We start from the raw sequence: 14,656 nt of genomic DNA, 5'->3' as shown, positions 1-14,656 counted from the left end.
TCTGCTTCGGAGATTTTATCGATATTTTTACTACTTTTGTACCTATTAGCTGCTGTTTTAAACCCTTTATATAACCTTATCTACTTTTTTTAAAAATATAATATATATTTTTTATTTTTTTTGTTCTATTTTTTAATTTACTTCCAGTATACTGGCCCCCTTTTATTATACTATATTATCTTTTTTAATATAATACTGTCTGCATCTTCTCTTTTCTTACTTTATTCAATATTGAAATTATTAAGAACTTAATCTATTAGTAACTATTACTCTATTAATATCGCAGTTATCTATTTCTTACGACTGGAAGAGAGTAAATTGAAATGAAGTAGAGGGAAGTATGTTGAGTGGTGGAAAGAAAGAGCAGTCGCCGACGGTACGATCACCGGGGAATTCCGGGGACTGGGGAGAGAACCATTCGCCGAGCCCGCGTCTGGTCATGTGATATGCCAGGCAAAAACATGTCAAGCCAGTGGTTCGGACAAAGTGCTCTACTGTCTCACTACACGTCTTTCAGCTTAAATCCTCCCGGGACTCGATCTTGAAAGACCCCCCGAGGATCCACTCGGCGCGCCACCTGCCGTAACTGGGCGACACTGGCCGGGCCGTAACTGGCGATGGGATCCTGATCCGCGTTGGCGTAGTTGAGGTACTTGAACGGATGGTAGGCCCCCGCTTGCTGGGCCGCCTGTTCGATGCCCGCAATCATCTCGTGGGCCACCTTGCTGACGACCGCGTCGTCCTCCTCGTTCTCCCAGGTGACGCTGAGCAAAGCGATCATCAAGGAGGCCGAGGTGTCGGTGCGATCGGCCGTCAAGCCTAGGGAATTGGCCATGTTGTGGCGCGCGTAAATGGCGGGCGGCAATGGCTGCAGGGACAACGACCAGACGAGTCCCGAGACTTGCTCAATGCCCGAATCGGCCAGACTGCTGTTCCACTGCTGCCAGGTCACATTGAGCATGGAGAGAGTAGAGTAATAGGTGGTCTCGATCCACAATTCCCTGTGTACTCATCCATGGTCATGGGTCAGTCCGATGGCTGCGGGAGGTGGAAGTTAGGGTTGCAACCGTACCGGTAGCCATTGGGCGAGAGAGCGCCTCCTTCGGTCGCCAGCTCCGAGACGGTCGTTACGCCGCGCGAGTCGGACAAGGAGGGGATGTCGGAGAAGCCCGCGAACGCCGCGGGGACCGCAACCTGCCCGGATTTGGTGTACTCCATGTTGTTGGCAATCATGGCCCCCGTGCTGGGCGTCCAGGCGAAGCTGACGATCAACGAGGCATATTCGTCGTAGGAGTCGGCCTCGGTGAATGCAGCCGTGGCTTGCAACTGTGCATCGATGGTGTCGACCGTGTAGTACGACCGCCCCCCCCAGATGGTATGGTTCTGGGAAACGGTGGTGAGTTGCACATGGGTCACCACCCCAAAGTTATTGGAACCGCCTCGCAGCGCCACCAGGAGGTCCGCATTGGCACTGGCAGTCGCATGGACGACAGAGCCCCCGTCGAGGACCACTTCATAGTCGACAATATTGTCGCAGGTCCAGCCAACGCGCGGGGAGAAATATGACATCCCCCCTCCCACGGAGAGGCCGCCCACCCCGACCGGGGCGTCGCGACCTCCGGGGACGATCAGGTTCAGCGGCTCCAGCGCCGCATAAACCGCCCCCCATGTGGCTCCCACTCCCACCGTCACTGTTGACCCATCCTGGCTGACGCTGATACTGTCGAGGCCGCTGAGATCGATGGTCACTCCATCCGCGATGTTGGCCGCTCCCGCGAAGACCCCATGCCCCCCCGAGCGAATGGCGAAGTCCCTGCCGCTACAGGTGTTATTTTCGCTCGTGAGGTAGCGCACCACCGCCGACACTTCAGTCGTGGTGGTAGGGGCGACAATGCAGGCTGGCGAAATGTCCGATTCTTGGAGAGAGAAATACGACGCCAGGGAGGCGTTGTACGCGGCAGATCCGGAAGAGAACGTTTTATTGGCTCCAAGGAGGCCACGAAGCTCGAGGCACTGTGGCGCGGTGAGTTCAGAAGTATTCAGGAGAAAGTAGAAAGGTTGACGCAAATAAATTCAGGGAATGAAGGGATGACGCTGGTCACTCACACAAAGTACTGATGTCGCTACCACCATTGCTTCAATTTCCTATATCCAACCGGCGTCGGGGTGATTCAAAGCCCAACAGTGGGAGACTGACCGAGGGTGTGCTGCGTACCTTATATGCTGCTTGCAAAATCCTTCGGAGAACGAGTCGGATGAGCGGCGGACAAACACCATGTCCAAGGATGGCTAGTTTATTACGGCGTGTGATCGCTCGCTTGATCTTACCGAGCCTGGAAGACGATGGCGTTTCGAATCAAGCTCCTTCGATCCAATGCACTTAAATGGGCACACCGACTGATTCACCTTGGGACATGCATGCAGATCCTACGGACTCCAGTTACAGTCCGGTCCCGACTTTGCAGGGTAAGCAGGGGCAGCAGGGGTAGGGCTCATGTGATCCATGCAGGCTACTGTGGGATTTGACTGGCTAATGATTCGACTAAATCAAGTGGGTTCAAATTGGATTCAGGAGTAGCAGGAGCAGGCTGGAAGCTGGGAAAAGGATCTTTGACCGGGCTAATTTCTCGAGTCCGTGTGGTTCTTCGTTACCGTATTATCCAAGCGTGATCTATCATCATATCATGTTTCCCTTGTTTCCACTCCAGCGATCCCCCACTAGCTGGTTGATCCTGGTGCCTCAGTGATGCGGACATTGAAGTCCTTCTGGAGAAAGATCCCATGACATCGACTGTGCCAGGGCTGCTGGGGTCGCAACGAGACCAGGTCCCACCGCCGGAAGACCTCGACCAGGACTTTGCTCATCATTGTCTGGGCCAAGCGAATACCCAGACAACGGGTACTGCCCCAGTTGAACATCAGCTCGTGGACTCGGTCCATGCGCTGTCGCTGGTCGGGGGTTGCCTCCAGCCATCTTTCCGGACGGAAGACGTCGGCGTCGGGGCCGAAGGCGGGCTCGTGGCGCAGCAGGCCGGGCAGGTTAAGCCCGACGTTCGTGCCCGCGGGGATAAACACCCCATTCAGCGTGTCGCCCCCCGCGGGCACCACGCGCTCGCGCAACGCCGTGATCGGGGGAAACACCCGCAACCCTTCCAGTATGCAGGCCTGCAGGTAAGCCAAAGACTTGGTTTCGCGCTCGCTGACCACTGGGGAGCCCAATTGACCGCGTTTATCGGCGCCGCGAATCTCTTCGGTCAGCCGCGAATAGACAATCGGGTTGGAAATGACGTGAAGCATCAGCGCGCGGATGGAAGTTGCGGTCGTGTCCGATCCTGCGAACCTGTTCGGTTCAGAATAAGATTAATTTCTGTTCCATCGAAGCGAGATAAAAAGCAGAGCAATCATGGGTCATTTCCTACAGGGCAATGGTCACTTCGGAGACCGCCAACGATGGGTCAACCCCATTGCGCAACCACGAGTCCAGCATCGTCTCGTTGATTTTGGGTGGCACCCCCTGCGCCACGCGCGCACGAACCGTTTTCTCTGCCACCTGCACCTGTTAGGATCCTTGTTTCTTTTCGCTCCAGATTACTTACCCCGAGGATTGCCCCGATTCCGTCCTGGTCCTGAGGGGTCGGTAACACCCGACGCACCCACGGGATGCGGGAGATCACCTTAATCCACGTATTCACTTCCGTGAAAACCGCAAACTTCTCCACAATCGGCAGTCGGGTTTCCAACACGTTCTGGAATCCGAAGCAGTCTTCATGCTGATCGACAAACCCCAGCGAGTGGCCCAGGCACAGGTGGCACACCATGTCAAACAGCAGCCATTGTATACTCCGCGCCAGGTCAAATGCCACATGACGGTCAGGGGTCGTCAACGCGTGCTTCTGGATGTACTCCAGCCAGAAGAGCAGATTGTGATCAATGGTTTTTTCCATCTGCGGCAAATCTTTCCCTTGATACTGCAATAAAGGACTCGCGGGATCAGCGTTGAACAACCATGACGAGGTCACGCGAACTTCTTGGGCTTAGTGGCATCGGTGTTACACCGAGGGTCGCGCAATGGGGACATTGAGAAGAGAAGAAGGAGGAGGAAAAAGGAGGAAAGGAATCACCTACCCCCGGCGCCATCTTCGCCCTCAAGGCATCATGCTTCTGCCGATGCCGCTCGGTGATGAGGTTCGCATTGTGAGGATCAAGACGCAGGGCGTCAAACCACGGCCCACGATTGTACTTGGACTGCACCCCCAGGATCTGTCGAAACAGACCCGGATCATTGGTGATCAGGTGGTTGGGCCCAATGCGCACCAGGGGACCTAGGCACGTCTCGGTCAGCTTGGATTTGTCTTTCTCTCCCAGTCTTGCGTGCATCAAGCCAACTGACCGTATTGTCGATTGACTTGGAGATAGACCTCCGCGCAACGCTCCGAGTACAAGGCTCGAAAGAGCCAGAGACGGGTGTAGGGCGCCCACCAGGGTCCAGGGATCTTCCGCAGATGATATGCAGACCTCACCATCCAGACGATGGAGACCAGCATGCCCACCACGGCGATGATCAGCAGGAGGGGCCACGGCTGCCAGTCCCGAGCAAGGGTCTCGACTGCAGTCATGGTGCCTTCCGTCATGTCGATTCTCTGCCTCGGCCAATCTTCTATTTCTGCTTCTTTCTTCCAACAATTGGAAACCAACACTATTGGGGCTCAGTGGACTGCAGGAAAAAGAAATGTTTGGAGCCCTTGCTTGAAGTTCGCACCCTAGAGGATCAAGAGTATCTATATGGTTTACTCGGTGTCTTTAAGCCCACTTGAGCCGCGTCTGCCAACATTCAACTCCATCATTCAGGTCCCCATCTCCTCCCCTCTTTTCTCTCGCACCATCGCGGTTGTCAGCCTGTTTGGCTCTCCTACCGGCCGACACCCGCTATTAGGCCCAATGTCGTCCGTCTTCGGCGGCCAACGATTTGTTCGCGATTCAAAGTACTGGGCTTACACTTCTGCAGCATACCTGCAGCACAAATTAAGCGATGCTATCCACGGATAGCGATGACAGGAGTATTACAAGGTCCCCCGCAGCTTTCTGGGAGTACATATCCGTACTGTGCAATTTTCGTCCAGTCTTGTTCAGTCCGGCCATCGTGAATAGTACATCCATCTGGTATTCGTGGTTTTATACCAAAGTCAGAGTACCAGGCTTCATACATTGGTTTCCGAACCGTACTCTACGAAGGGTAAGTTACAGTTCGAAAATTACGCATTGTTGGATCCCATGCCCGCCGGAGTTTTGTTTTCGCCCCACATTGCATCGATCCAGTCTAACTTGGAAGTACAGTCAGACTGCCAGGTGGACCTCCTGTGCTGTACCCATTAGCCCGTCGGATGCTTGACTGTCCCATCCGTCCGCTCCAGCCTTTGCCTCTTTGCAGGCCACACTGCAGGAGGGACACGCGTTTGATCGTACCAAGATAGCTCGCAGCTAATCCATGATAGCTTACAGGACGATACCACCCAATTAAACATAGTCTAGGACGTTATTGTGTTGATTTGATTCCAGCTTTAGAAAATACAAATTAAAAGCAACAAAGCACCCGATAATTACATCCTTGCAGCCGCAGCAGCGACCGGACTTCCCCGACAAAACTCCCTCCCCTGGTTCACTAGGGCTTACCAAAGGCCAGCGGGCGCGGCTTCCCCCAGGTATCAGACGGTAAGAATCGCCAGGCGCCCGCGTTTTTGCGTCCAAACAGATAGTGCACGAAGTGAGTGGACAAGGGGGGCATCTCGGGCCAGGAGTTGCCTCCCTCGAAGGTCACATCGCGAAGCCCGAGGACCATTGGAGGGACAACGTTCTGATTATGAATCGTGGGATGGGTTAACAGACCACACAACCAATGAGGGGTCGAGGGGCTAAGGAGGGTAACTCGCTCACCTTGTCTTGACGGCCGGCCTCGGCCTCGCAGGCCTTGTAGACCTTGAGCAGCGCGGGCCCATCGTAGGGCGCCATGGACATGAGACTGGTGATCTCGTTGGCCAAGTGCTCTCGGAAGCTGGGGGCCATCTGCTCAATCAAGCCGCGCACGGCTGAAGCTTGATAATCGGTCGGTCGCGTCTCCACCCCATACGCCAAGAGCTGCTTCAGGATGGGCTGGAAGGTATGGTGCTCTTGCACGTTGCCCTCCAGAAAGTTGGGTTGCTGGATCACCCCTTCAAACTGCGGGAACATCTGCTGCTCTTCGAGGGTGTGGTGGTGGGAGACCCAGCCCGCCCAACTGCGAAGGAAGAACAGAAAGTCGGCGATGTCTTGCGGTTGGCTCACTTGCTCGGCTTGGAGATACAAGGCATTCAGCCCGCGCAGCATGGCGTTGTGAGCAAAGGCCATCTCATTGGCGATATAGAGAGCCTCATGCTGGGTCTTGGTGTGTTTTACCACGTCATTAGGTCTTCAGGTCTCCTTTCTGTTGGTGCTGTTTGGGGACAGGAGTGAGGGACAGATCTACATAACTTACAATGTCTTTGGTCTTGGAGGGGGTTTCAATGAGTGGCCACGGACCGTCGGCCCACGGGCGGGAATCACCACTGCGAGGAGCCATCTTTCGCTGATGTTGCCAGTAAACCAAAGTCCACGGGTGAGGTTCCCTGAAATTGGGGGCGCGGTTAAATATTGGATGTGGGGGATGGGGGGGGATGTTCATGGTGGAAGCGAGGAGAATAGGAGGATTCAGCGATGACAGCCAATTGATCCTCTGAGGCGGCATTGGCTGCCTTCACCCCCCAGCGCCGTCTGTGTCTGCCCCCCGATTCGCTGAGGCGCCGCTAAGGCTGCATGTCAGATTATAGGGAGATCGGGGGGGACAAAGAACTAGTAACTTAGTTAGCCGATTACCAAGCAAACTGGCTCGCCGTTAAAATTACGGAGGGAGGTACGGAGTACTGTACAGAGTACTGTACAGAGTACTAGGTACTAAGTACAGTACTACTTTTCAGACAGCTCATTTGGTTGAAACTACGCACCCTGGTCGGCTGCTCTCAGGCTACCGCAGCAAGCGACCCTGGTAGTCACGCAACGCCCCAAACCCCCTAATCTGGAGATGCGGTCCCTTTCTTTTAATCTATGGCGCTTCCCAGTCTCGCCCGCAACTTGGAGGTAGTTTATCCATGCATTGAGCTCGTTGCAAGTGCACCCCCTCACCCTTTCACTCCTCCCGCCGTCCACATCCGTTCACACCCATGGAAGAGGGTCAGCCTCCCCCCCAAAACCCCCAAAAACACCCCATCTCCTTCTGGTTGGTCTTTCTGTCCCTCTGCCTCCTGTCGTTTGTCTCCGCACTCGATGGTGCCATCATCAGCACCGCCTTACCCAAAGTGACCGCCGCCCTGGGCGGGGAGACCGACTACATTTGGATTGCCAACAGCTTCACCATCGCACAGACGGTGGTGCAGCCATTTGTAGCCCAGCTCTGCGACATCTTCGGCCGGCGCGGCCCCATCCTGGTCTCGGTGTGTCTGTTCCTGCTGGGCAGCGGACTAGCGGGAGGAGCACCGACGGTGGGCCAGCTGATCGCCGGTCGCACTGTCCAGGGGTTGGGGTCCGGGGGAATCTACATCTTAGTGGATTTGGTCGTCTGTGACTTGGTGCCGCAACGCGAACGGGGCAAGTATCTGGGGATTGTGCTCTCCTTGGCCGCCGTGGGGGCGGTGCTGGGCCCCGTCCTGGGCGGCGCCCTCGCCCAGGCCAATTGGCGATGGGTCTTCTATCTGAATCTGCCGCTGGCCGGTCCCGTCCTCCTGTTCATGCTCTTCTTCTTGCGGCTCGATGGGCCCGCCGCGGCCGGCCACCAGTCCGCCTACACCGGACTGCGTGAGTCGCTCCGCCGCATCGATTGGGTGGGCAACCTCCTGTTTGCCGGCTCCATTCTGGCGCAGCTGTTAGGGTTGGTGGGCGGGGGCACCCTCCACCCATGGTCGTCCGCATCGACCCTGGTGCCCTTGATTCTCGGATTCGTGGGATGGGGGGCCTTTCACGTGTACGAGTACTTTCTCCCATCGCACCGACACCCGTGCATGCCGCCGCATCTTTTCGCGCACCGCAACAGCTTCGTGGGGTTTGTGCTGGCCTTCGACGCCGCCCTCATCATGCAGTGGACCCTCTACTTCCTCCCGATCTATTTCCAAGGGGTGCAGCGCAAAAGTCCCCTGACCTCCGGAGTCGACCTGCTGCCGTACAGCGCCTTCCTGATTCCGTTTGCCATGGTGGCCGGGGGCATTATGTCGCGCACGGGCATCTACCGGCCGCTGCACGCCACGGGATTTGGAGCGCTGGCGCTGGCGCTGGGGCTCTTCACCCTCCTGGGCCCGCCCTCGCCCCGGGCCGCCTGGGTGCTGGTGCAAGTGCCGGCCGCCCTGGGCCAGGGCTTTTTGGCCACCACCATCCTCCCGGCCATCCAAGCCGCGCTGAGCCCCCAGGACACCGCCAGCTCCACGGGCGTCTACGCCTTTCTCCGCTCCCTGGCCTTTGTCTGGGGGTCCACCGCCCCGGCCATCGTCTTCAACGCCCGCATCGACCACTACGCCGACCGCTTGCTGCCCGGCGACAGCGCGGCCGATCGCGCCCTCCGCAGCCACTTCACCGGCGGCCAGGCATATGGCGCCGCCGCGGATGTCGCCGGGGAATGGGGCCAAACCCACCTCTCCAGCGACCAGCGTCGCCACGTCCAGGAGATGTATCGCCTGGCCTTGAAGACCGTCTGGCAGGTGGGCCTCGCCTTTGCGCTCTGCGGGCTAGTCGCGGGGCTGGCTATGCGCTCCCTCGAATTACACCAGGAGCTGGAGGATACGGGCTATGGACTGAAGACGGAGGAAGACCGGAAGGGGAAAGATGCCGAGGAAAAGGCGGCAGTGGTGACGAGGGCGACGGGGCCCAGTGAGATCGGTCAGTTCAGTCAGGATGAGCAAGTAGGTAGGTAGCAGTACTGTAGTTATCGCTTAGTACGCTAGTAATAGGCACGGTTTGGGGAACGGGCAGACAGAAGAAGACTACACCGGAGGTAACTTAGTTGGTTATAGATTGGCAGGCCTCGTCTGTTGGGTACCCTGGTAGGCTCTGGTGCGTTTTCCTTCATTACCTTACCTTCGATTCTCCTTATCTCCGCAGTTATCTAATCTTTATAATTTGAGGGGCAGTACCATTGGGGGGCCAATACAGCATAATCAGCTTTTGGGTCCTAACTATCTTGTAATCCTTGAACGAAGCAGAAGAATGGGAATGAGAGTGTGTCACTAGAGATAAGATCACACCATCGGCAAGACAATCGAAGAGAAGCCCCAATTCCCAAACAGGATGGAGATGGAAACTTTCAGGACTCTAGCACTCTAAGTATGGTAAGAGTGGGTATGGTGCATGCAATGCACTTAGTGTCCACGTATGTACTGTACTGTACTGTACTGATGATACACCTCAAGAACCGCAGGACTTACAACCCCACCGATTGGATGCACAGTAGATTCCTTTTCATTTTTGTCTCATGTTTTCTTTTTTCTGGCAGGAAAAGAAACGAAGGACCTCGGAATATGTGCCGTCTACCAACAATTGACCCACCCCCTCCCCTCATCCCCCTTGGGAGATTGACTCCACCTCCATCCACTTTTCACACCAACTCCACCCCCTCGATCTGAGCGGCGTTCTTGGATAAATTCGACAAGCTGTGGGAATGCGAATTGGCCCGACCGTGATCGTACTGGCGATAGGGACCACCATCGGCGGCCCCATCCTTGGGGGACGAGGAACTGAAGGTACTGCTATTGCTATTGCCCGTGCTGCCCGTCTTGGTGGTGGCGCTGGCTCGAGACCGGCCTAAGAGACTGGCCATGTTACTGGGGAGCGAGAAATAAGCAAAGAAGCCCGACCGGCCGCGGCCGCGGCCCCGCCTGCCGTTCGTCCTATTGGGATTGTCGGTGGTGTTGCTGCTGCTGTTGCTGCTGTTATTGTTATTCCCGCCGCTGCTATTCGTCTTGTTGGACTCCTTCCCGCGGCGGATCAGACGCCACACCCCGGGCGCACAACTGCAGATGATCGCAATGTTGAGCTCCACCGTCCTGTCGTGGTCCAGTCCTAGATAAGCACGGACTGCATTTTGGCTTCTGCTGTGTTGGGGGGAGGGGAAGGGGAACGTGAGGGGAAAGAGGACAGGGGACAGGGGAGCTAGACTCACGAGGTAACGTCGTATGCACCTTCATTCCAATCCGTGTCGGTCCCCACTTTGAGTTGGACGCGATAATACATGCTGATGCAGCTGGCTATCAAGGCACTAAAGCAAGAGTGGACGGGATTAGCCATACAAACGAGAACAAAAGGAGAAAAACAAAGGGAGTATGAACCACCCACATGCTACCCACGCCAAACACCAAGGCGATATTCAACTTCTTCTGCAGCGACAGCTTCAATTTCCAGATGATGGGCTGCGGCAGGATCAGCGCGTAGGCGTCCAGCAGAATGTTGCCTGCCCCCTGCACAATCGCATCCGGCAGGGCCTTGCTGCACCGGTTGAAGGTGTCGGTGTCAATGAACGAGTGGCCGGGGCGCGGGGCACACACGATGGCCGTGAGCGGGAAGGTATGCATGTACAGCAAGAAGGCCGCCCCCAGCCCCGCCCAGCACGCCTTGGAGAAGTTGCGGTGGAGGGGAGCGTCGAAAAGCCGCCGGTAGAGCACAAACACCGGGGCCCGCGAGAAGAAAAACGCCAGCGGGTTGAACAGGTTCTGCGCCAGCCGCAGTTTCCAGTATTCCGGATCGCTGTACAGCCAGGAGAGGGGGACGTCCCACATGTGTCGAGCCGCGTAGCTTACTGCAGAACAGTTAAGCCAATTGATGCTGGGGGGTGGGGGGGGGGGGGGGATACGTCTTAGGGCGGGGGCGCTTACAGTGGATCAGGAACGCCATATAGGCAAAAGTACAGACCTGCCACACAATCCCAGACCCATCGCATTAGTTTGCTTTCTCCGACTGACGAAAAGGGTCATTGGTTCGTGCGTACCACGGCAAGTAGGCACAGAACTAGGGCAAGGAAGTCACCATGCATCTGTCAGCTTCGCAGTCCAGTGAAGTGAATTGGAGCAACCCATGGAACCTTACCATCGTCGGCAGCCACCTTTTGCGCGCTCCGAAAGACGGAATACATTCGCAGGGAGACGACCACCGTCGTCACCACATAGAAGAGGGCACAAAAGCCCTTGATGGTGGACTGCAAGGAGGGGGGATTGCCGTATAGATCGGGAGTGACCCCGGCGGGTGGGGTTCCCGCCGGAGTCTGAGACAGATCCATGGACGAAAGAGCGGCCGCCATTGAAGATGGATCAGTGGACTATGGTCTGCAGGAAAAGATGGATCCCACCCCTCAGACGATCGGAGAGGCGACTATATACCGCAGACAAGGCTGCATTTGTCATAGTAACTTATACCACAGTACGGTAGCTTTTTGCCCCAAGCGAGGCAGACTCAGCAGAAGACGGGATGTCTAGCGCCAGAGGATTGAGGTGAATGGAGGTGCAAATGGGTCATCGTGGAAGGGGAAACTTCAGTCAGAGGGGCCAGAGTCAGACCGTGATTCAATTAGCAGTTGCAGAGAAAAAGTGGTGTCCTAATTTCTCACGTCATTGGTGCTGAACCAGGTGAGGGGTCCGAAAGGGCCCTGAAAGATTCGTCGGGAAAATCCACCGCGAGTTCTTCAGGGACCCTGTACATCGACCGTACGAACAATTACAATTTGCAAAGCCAATCGACCAATCTCCCATTCGTCGTAATGCTGACCACATACGCTAACTTAGCCTGCGCTAAAGAAACGCACTAAAAGGCCCCGACGAAGTGATTGCGACTGGAAAGTACTCCGCAATCCCCCATCCAACAATCAATATCGTCTTCGCTTCGTGGCTACAGTGCCGGCGAGTTGGTAACTTGGGCGCTGCTTCGGCCGATGCCGATGTTGGAACTGTCATGGCTGGGGCCATTGCAATGCATGGGGACAATTCACTGGGGAGTGAAAAGAAGAATTAAAAGAAGAAGGGTTATGATCTTGGAAGAAGAAATTACTTCCACAGGCTCCTGCTTCAACCCAGTCTTTCCTACGTAGCCCTCTTGTCCTTTCTCTCTTTCCTCCTTTCTTGCCTCTCTCTCTCGTCGCGGGCTTTTCCATTCCTTATCCTTGCCATTATGGACTGGCTGGTCTCGCGCCACACCAGCCCTTTGGGAGCCGTGGAAAGTCCGTTGGTCTTCACCACCATTTTTGCGGTCATCCTGTGGTCTGGCTGGTACCTCTGGCGATTCTATGTCGCCCCCACCCTCTATCCAAATGAACCACGCTTGCTGCCATACTGGATACCTTACCTCGGTGCGCTTTCCTGCTCCCGTTGCTGGTCCAATTGGAATGGTGTCGCTGTTGCTGACGATGTTGGTATGGTTCAATCACAGGCCACACATTCTCATTTCTACGACGCGCGGAGGATGTGTACCTCAGGGCAGAGTAAGCCAGGCTGTGATTCTCCGGGACTTCTCGTCGATCCGCACTGACAGGGTGGTCCTGGGTAGGAAATACTTTGCCAACACCGACGAGCCCTACAGTGTTGTGCTGATGGGCGGGGTCTCGGTCATTATCCGCAACATCAAAGATCTCTCCATTGTCTGGAGAAACACCACCGCGCTGAGCTATGACCCTTTCACCTCGCGCATGCTCATGGCCTTCGGCATCACCCCGCGTCATGTGCGGAATCTCTATGAGCCCGATCCCGCGCGCCTGCTGAATGACGAGAAGACCCGTGAACAGTCCTTGCTGTATCGCGCCAACCCGAAGAAGCTCTCGTATATGCATCTCCAGAGCCAATGGTTCAAGACGCAGCTGCTGCCGGGGGATCACCTGAAGGGTCTTCTCCAAGTCTACCCGGTGTACTTGTCTCGATTCCTCCAGATTCCCCAGCTGCGTCGGGGCATGTCGTCAGAGACGCAGGGTGATGAAACGAAGGCCTCTTCAGTTACGGTCCCATTGGGGCGATTCTGTCGCTATGTCCTGGCGCAAAGCGCCTTTCGCACCTTTTTTGGCGAGGAACTGTTTGAGGTCGAACCGCAATTTGCCCACATCTACCAGCGTTGGGAGGATGCTAGCTGGAAGGTCTTCTACAACATTCCTCCGTTGCTCGCGCCAGGGTTGCATTCGGACCGCAAAAGGACCATCGCGGCCCTAGCGGTATATCTGGACCTACCGGATAGCCAGAGAAAGAACACGGCCTGGATCTTTGGGGCGATGAACTCGGAATTGACGAACTTGGGCCTACCTGCCTCTGATCGCGCCGGCCTCATCATGATGATCTGTTGGGCGTAAGTCTCCATTATCCCATACCTACCCTGGCTAGTGTGATGCAATGCAGTGATGATGGCTATAACCTCCATCTAACCTTTCTGCCTCCGTCCAACCCACAGAATCAACAACAATGCTCACTACATTGCCTTCTGGATGTTCGCGCATATCCTGTGTGATGCGAACCTGAAGACAGCGGTGATCAGCGAGATCAACGCCTGCTTCCCTAATCCCAGCGCCACATCCGGAGGCAGCGCCAGCCCTCCGACGGATGACTACCAGGGCTGCGACATGGACAAGCTCGTGACGGGGTGCCCGCAGCTCAACGCTCTCTGGGCCGAAGCCCTCCGACTCTACAACTTTTCGACCGCGGTGCGCAAAGCCGTGGACGACTGCTCCGTCAACCACAATGGCCAGACCTTCAACATCCGCAAGGGCCAGCAGGTCTTTGGCCCCGTGCGCAACTTCCATCGCACCGACGGCAGCATCTTTGGCGACGCGACCACCGCGTTCGACCACACCCGCTTCCTCCGGGATCCGAAAATCCGCCAGGCCAAGGAGTACTTCCCCTTCGGCGGCGGGCACACCCTCTGTCCCGGCCGCCACTTCGCCGAGCGGGAGATCTATCTCCTGGTGGCCCTCACCTTGCGGCGGTTCGAGGTGACGGTCGTCGGGGACCACCCCACCGTGCCGCCGATCAACTACGACATGCCGGCATTGGCCGCGGCGGCGCCCAAGGGGGAGCTATTTGTGACGTTGCGGCGTTGAAGCAGTCATCGAGCCATTGGAGGGAGAGATAGAGGTAGCTGTGGCTGTGGGGAGGAGGGGGGGGGGGGGGGGTTAGTCTGTTCATGTACATACAGGAAAGCAATCACTAGGCTTGTTGTTCGAATGCACCTTCTTTCACCCAGTACGCGTCAATCGTTTGTTCTTTGTGATTCGTCCTAGTTTACTCTGTTCTCTGGAATATAGGTGTATGACAACGGTTGACATTCCTTTCCACCTCCTTTCTGTTCACATTTCCTTTGATCTTTGATTTCAGTAACTTGATCCATTGTTCACCTGCACCAGAGCACTAACTATAAGCCGTAATTCACCTTCATCCGACGCCAGGGCGGCGGAAGCATAGAATCCCTTTCCCGGCCACCGATCATCATCCATCATCCCCGGCTGCCAGAATATCTATCTAAAACTAAGTTTATCAAAAATAAACCAATAATCAGATTAAATATCTTATCTAACTTTCAAATTTACTTTATTTTATTATCTGGCTGGTCTGCTTAGTTATTTAATTACTCATTTATTTACTTATTC

At 55.7% G+C, this 14,656-nt stretch overlaps 6 protein-coding genes across 6 annotated transcripts; 2 read left to right on the top strand and 4 right to left on the bottom strand.

Annotated features, from left to right (window-relative positions):
* Nucleotides 1-502: 502 nt before the first annotated feature.
* On the bottom strand, nucleotides 503-2,354 carry BO66DRAFT_420986 (FAD-binding oxidoreductase; the record flags this gene model as incomplete). Its single annotated transcript, XM_025649922.1, has 3 exons — nucleotides 2,107-2,354; nucleotides 1,073-2,013; nucleotides 503-1,001 (listed from the first exon to the last, which is right to left on the bottom strand). The coding sequence occupies exons 1-3, from the start codon at nucleotides 2,131-2,133 to the stop codon at nucleotides 503-505; spliced, it is 1,467 nt and encodes a 488-aa protein (XP_025503068.1). The 5' UTR covers nucleotides 2,134-2,354.
* Nucleotides 2,355-2,558: 204 nt separating this feature from the next.
* BO66DRAFT_351289 (cytochrome P450) lies at nucleotides 2,559-5,067 on the bottom strand. The gene is made up of 5 exons (XM_025644740.1): nucleotides 4,391-5,067; nucleotides 4,126-4,322; nucleotides 3,597-3,968; nucleotides 3,420-3,550; nucleotides 2,559-3,340 (listed from the first exon to the last, which is right to left on the bottom strand). Exons 1-5 carry the CDS (start codon nucleotides 4,629-4,631, stop codon nucleotides 2,719-2,721), a joined length of 1,563 nt encoding a protein of 520 aa, XP_025503067.1. The 5' UTR covers nucleotides 4,632-5,067; the 3' UTR covers nucleotides 2,559-2,718.
* Nucleotides 5,068-5,659: 592 nt separating this feature from the next.
* BO66DRAFT_351285 (hemerythrin domain-containing protein) lies at nucleotides 5,660-6,600 on the bottom strand (the record flags this gene model as incomplete). The annotated part of the gene is made up of 3 exons (XM_025644739.1): nucleotides 6,509-6,600; nucleotides 5,932-6,414; nucleotides 5,660-5,851 (listed from the first exon to the last, which is right to left on the bottom strand). The coding sequence occupies exons 1-3, from the start codon at nucleotides 6,590-6,592 to the stop codon at nucleotides 5,660-5,662; spliced, it is 759 nt and encodes a 252-aa protein (XP_025503066.1). The 5' UTR covers nucleotides 6,593-6,600.
* A 629-nt stretch (nucleotides 6,601-7,229) lies between these two features.
* Nucleotides 7,230-9,055, top strand: BO66DRAFT_412113 (MFS general substrate transporter; the record flags this gene model as incomplete). The annotated part of the gene is made up of 2 exons (XM_025649337.1): nucleotides 7,230-8,931; nucleotides 9,003-9,055. 2 exons carry the CDS (start codon nucleotides 7,230-7,232, stop codon nucleotides 9,053-9,055), a joined length of 1,755 nt encoding a protein of 584 aa, XP_025503065.1.
* An 829-nt stretch (nucleotides 9,056-9,884) lies between these two features.
* On the bottom strand, nucleotides 9,885-11,584 carry BO66DRAFT_102827 (uncharacterized protein). Its single transcript, XM_025641770.1, has 6 exons — nucleotides 11,131-11,584; nucleotides 11,033-11,052; nucleotides 10,920-10,956; nucleotides 10,384-10,843; nucleotides 10,211-10,306; nucleotides 9,885-10,110 (listed from the first exon to the last, which is right to left on the bottom strand). Exons 1-6 carry the CDS (start codon nucleotides 11,339-11,341, stop codon nucleotides 10,002-10,004), a joined length of 933 nt encoding a protein of 310 aa, XP_025503064.1. The 5' UTR covers nucleotides 11,342-11,584; the 3' UTR covers nucleotides 9,885-10,001.
* Nucleotides 11,585-11,896: 312 nt separating this feature from the next.
* Nucleotides 11,897-14,132, top strand: BO66DRAFT_392473 (cytochrome P450). The gene is made up of 4 exons (XM_025647521.1): nucleotides 11,897-12,382; nucleotides 12,463-12,514; nucleotides 12,580-13,362; nucleotides 13,465-14,132. The coding sequence occupies exons 1-4, from the start codon at nucleotides 12,205-12,207 to the stop codon at nucleotides 14,108-14,110; spliced, it is 1,659 nt and encodes a 552-aa protein (XP_025503063.1). The 5' UTR covers nucleotides 11,897-12,204; the 3' UTR covers nucleotides 14,111-14,132.
* The last annotated feature ends 524 nt before the right edge of the window (nucleotides 14,133-14,656 follow it).

Source organism: Aspergillus aculeatinus, assembly GCF_003184765.1.
Source record: "Aspergillus aculeatinus CBS 121060 unplaced genomic scaffold BO66scaffold_29, whole genome shotgun sequence".
In the NCBI taxonomy this organism is placed as follows: Eukaryota; Fungi; Ascomycota; class Eurotiomycetes; order Eurotiales; family Aspergillaceae; genus Aspergillus; species Aspergillus aculeatinus.
The sequence above is the reverse complement of the archived record's forward strand: the minus strand, read 5'-3'. Positions and strand labels throughout refer to the sequence as shown.

Coding starts and splice junctions, on each gene's coding strand:
- BO66DRAFT_351289 (XM_025644740.1), bottom strand. CDS start 4,631: ATGACGGAAGGCACCATGACTGCAGTCGAGACCCTTGCTCGGGACTGG. Junction 4,323..4,390: donor CCAAGTCAATCGACAATACG/GTCAGTTGGCTT, acceptor AGACGTGCCTAG/GTCCCCTGGTGCGCATTGGG. Junction 3,969..4,125: donor GGGCGAAGATGGCGCCGGGG/GTAGGTGATTCC, acceptor CCTTTATTGCAG/TATCAAGGGAAAGATTTGCC.
- BO66DRAFT_102827 (XM_025641770.1), bottom strand. CDS start 11,341: ATGGCGGCCGCTCTTTCGTCCATGGATCTGTCTCAGACTCCGGCGGGA. Junction 10,957..11,032: donor TTCTGTGCCTACTTGCCGTG/GTACGCACGAAC, acceptor ATTGTGTGGCAG/GTCTGTACTTTTGCCTATAT. Junction 10,111..10,210: donor GGTGCATACGACGTTACCTC/GTGAGTCTAGCT, acceptor GTGCTTATCTAG/GACTGGACCACGACAGGACG.
- BO66DRAFT_392473 (XM_025647521.1), top strand. CDS start 12,205: ATGGACTGGCTGGTCTCGCGCCACACCAGCCCTTTGGGAGCCGTGGAA. Junction 12,383..12,462: donor ATACTGGATACCTTACCTCG/GTGCGCTTTCCT, acceptor GTTCAATCACAG/GCCACACATTCTCATTTCTA. Junction 13,363..13,464: donor ATCATGATGATCTGTTGGGC/GTAAGTCTCCAT, acceptor TCCAACCCACAG/AATCAACAACAATGCTCACT.